General features: G+C 57.0%; 1 protein-coding gene across 1 annotated transcript in view; it reads right to left on the reverse strand.

Annotated features, from left to right (window-relative positions):
- Sec14l5 (SEC14 like lipid binding 5) overlaps positions 1-1,729 on the reverse strand; it is a 45,802-nt gene extending 44,073 nt beyond the window's left edge. The window contains exons 1-2 of the mRNA XM_010644136.2: positions 1,532-1,729; positions 690-793 (exon numbers count right to left, since the gene is read on the reverse strand). Of these exons, the coding sequence (XP_010642438.1) occupies positions 690-752 (63 nt within the window). The 5' untranslated portion in view covers positions 753-793; positions 1,532-1,729. The remainder of the gene's footprint in view (positions 1-689; positions 794-1,531) is intronic.
- Positions 1,730-1,857: the final 128 nt, after the last annotated feature.

A 1,857-nucleotide genomic window follows, 5' to 3' on the forward strand; every position in this document is an offset into this window, starting at 1 on the left:
GTGCAAAAACCACTAGTGCAGGAGACCAAGAACTGGGATCCAGTTCCAGACCCAACTTGCTGCACATCACTGACAGGTTGCAAAGCTATCTGAGTCCACCCGGAGCACCTCTGTCCCCAGACCCTGCCTCCCAACTCACCCTTCTCTTCTCCTGTCCCAGCTTCACTGAAGGAGAAAGGAGCGGGTTTGGGAGGAGGAGGAGGACCCTGAGGATGTCAAGGTTAAACACGAGGCTCTGAGCCCCGACTCCATCTCTCCAGATGCAGAACTTAGGGTCATTTCTCCTCCACCCGGACAAGCTTCAGTTCAGTGGGGGTAAAACAGGATGACTGAGGAAAACATCCTATGTGAGGATTTAGCACTGTAACAGCCAGTGGATGGCAGCAATCAGATCATCATCATCGTCGTCGTCATCGTCATTATTATGACCCCAGTAGCCCAGCCCCTGGCATCTTTATTTTCTGACAGAGGAGTCTGAAGTGAGAGACAGGTAAGGTTCAACAAGGGAAGGACACTAGGTCACTAGTCAGGGATTCTAGAGGTTCTGTGAAAGGTGCAAAGGGCCAGCCAAGCTGAGGGGTCACTGGTAGCCCAACAAGTCTGGGGGGCTCCTTCTCCTTCCCACTATAGCCCACCTCTGAGTCCCCCCAACCATCACAGGAGGGGCCCAAGGATGAGGGGTCACTCACCGCCATGACCAGCTCAAACGGATACTTGTAGACGCGGACGGGAGACTGGTACTTCTGCACCATGTCCCTGCTCCAAGGCACACAGGCAGGGCTGAGCACAGAGCCTGGGGTGAGGGGTGGCTGGTGAGCTTGCCGTTCCTTCCTCATGAAGCAGGAACCCTGCCCTTGCGCCCAGCCTCTTGCCTGCTCCTACACTTTGCCCAGGCCAGCATTCCAAGTGAGAGACTAATGCCATCCCCAAACTACACCAGGACAGGCCTCAGACACCTGTCCGCCCACTGACCACATTCACCCCTCCATGAGCAGGCATCACCCCACACATTCCTCTGTTATCACCCCTCACCACACCCAGGAGAAAACACACACAAATGTGCAATTCTTACACACCCACAATACTCCACGCATGGGACCCACAGCCTACCACAGACTCCTAACCACAGCCCCCCAAGTATCCTTATATCTTCCCTCCCATTTTCTCTGAAAACACCCAGACACACTGTCTTCACCAATCTCACCTGCACTGTCTCTGCCACACGCATGCACACGTACCTGACTCTCCACCTACACAAGACGATCCTTGCACACTCACACAACTTTGCACCCACTTGCAACTGCCTGGAGCACACATCTACCCAACTCCACGACATACACAATCCCCATGTTGTACGCAGACGTTCACAGGAACCTAAGTAAACGCACGCACACCCACACAGAAGCACGCACACACCAAATGCAGGCACAGACCCCTGCAGCTCCACTCACCCTCACCCTCACCCTGGAAGCCGCTGCAGACCCAGCCCGCAGTGCCCTGGGCGCTTGCCTGATCCGGGGATTGAACTCACCGCGACCCCAACAGTTGTCTGTCCGGAGCAAAGCGCCAAAGGTGGAGTCTGACCGCGGCAAGGGGCGTGGGGTGTTGGGGACCGCACAAGGTTGTGGCCCCGCCAGCGAAGGAGGGATCCGAGGGCAGGAGTGAGACGCGCTAAGCCTGGAGCGCTCCAGTACCCAGGACAGCGGAGATCTCGGCTCGGCCCCGCCCCTGCCTGGCCACGCCCAGACCTACCTTGGCCCCTGACTGGTCCCGCCCCAGACTGGCCCCGCCCTTCTCTGATTCGGCCCAACCCTAGTCCCGGGATTTACATGTCGGTTATTTGATTCCGCCTCCAAC

Source organism: Fukomys damarensis, unplaced genomic scaffold (assembly GCF_012274545.1).
Source record: "Fukomys damarensis isolate Sample0158 unplaced genomic scaffold, DMR_v1.0_HiC HiC_scaffold_34, whole genome shotgun sequence".
Classification (NCBI taxonomy): domain Eukaryota; kingdom Metazoa; phylum Chordata; class Mammalia; order Rodentia; family Bathyergidae; genus Fukomys; species Fukomys damarensis.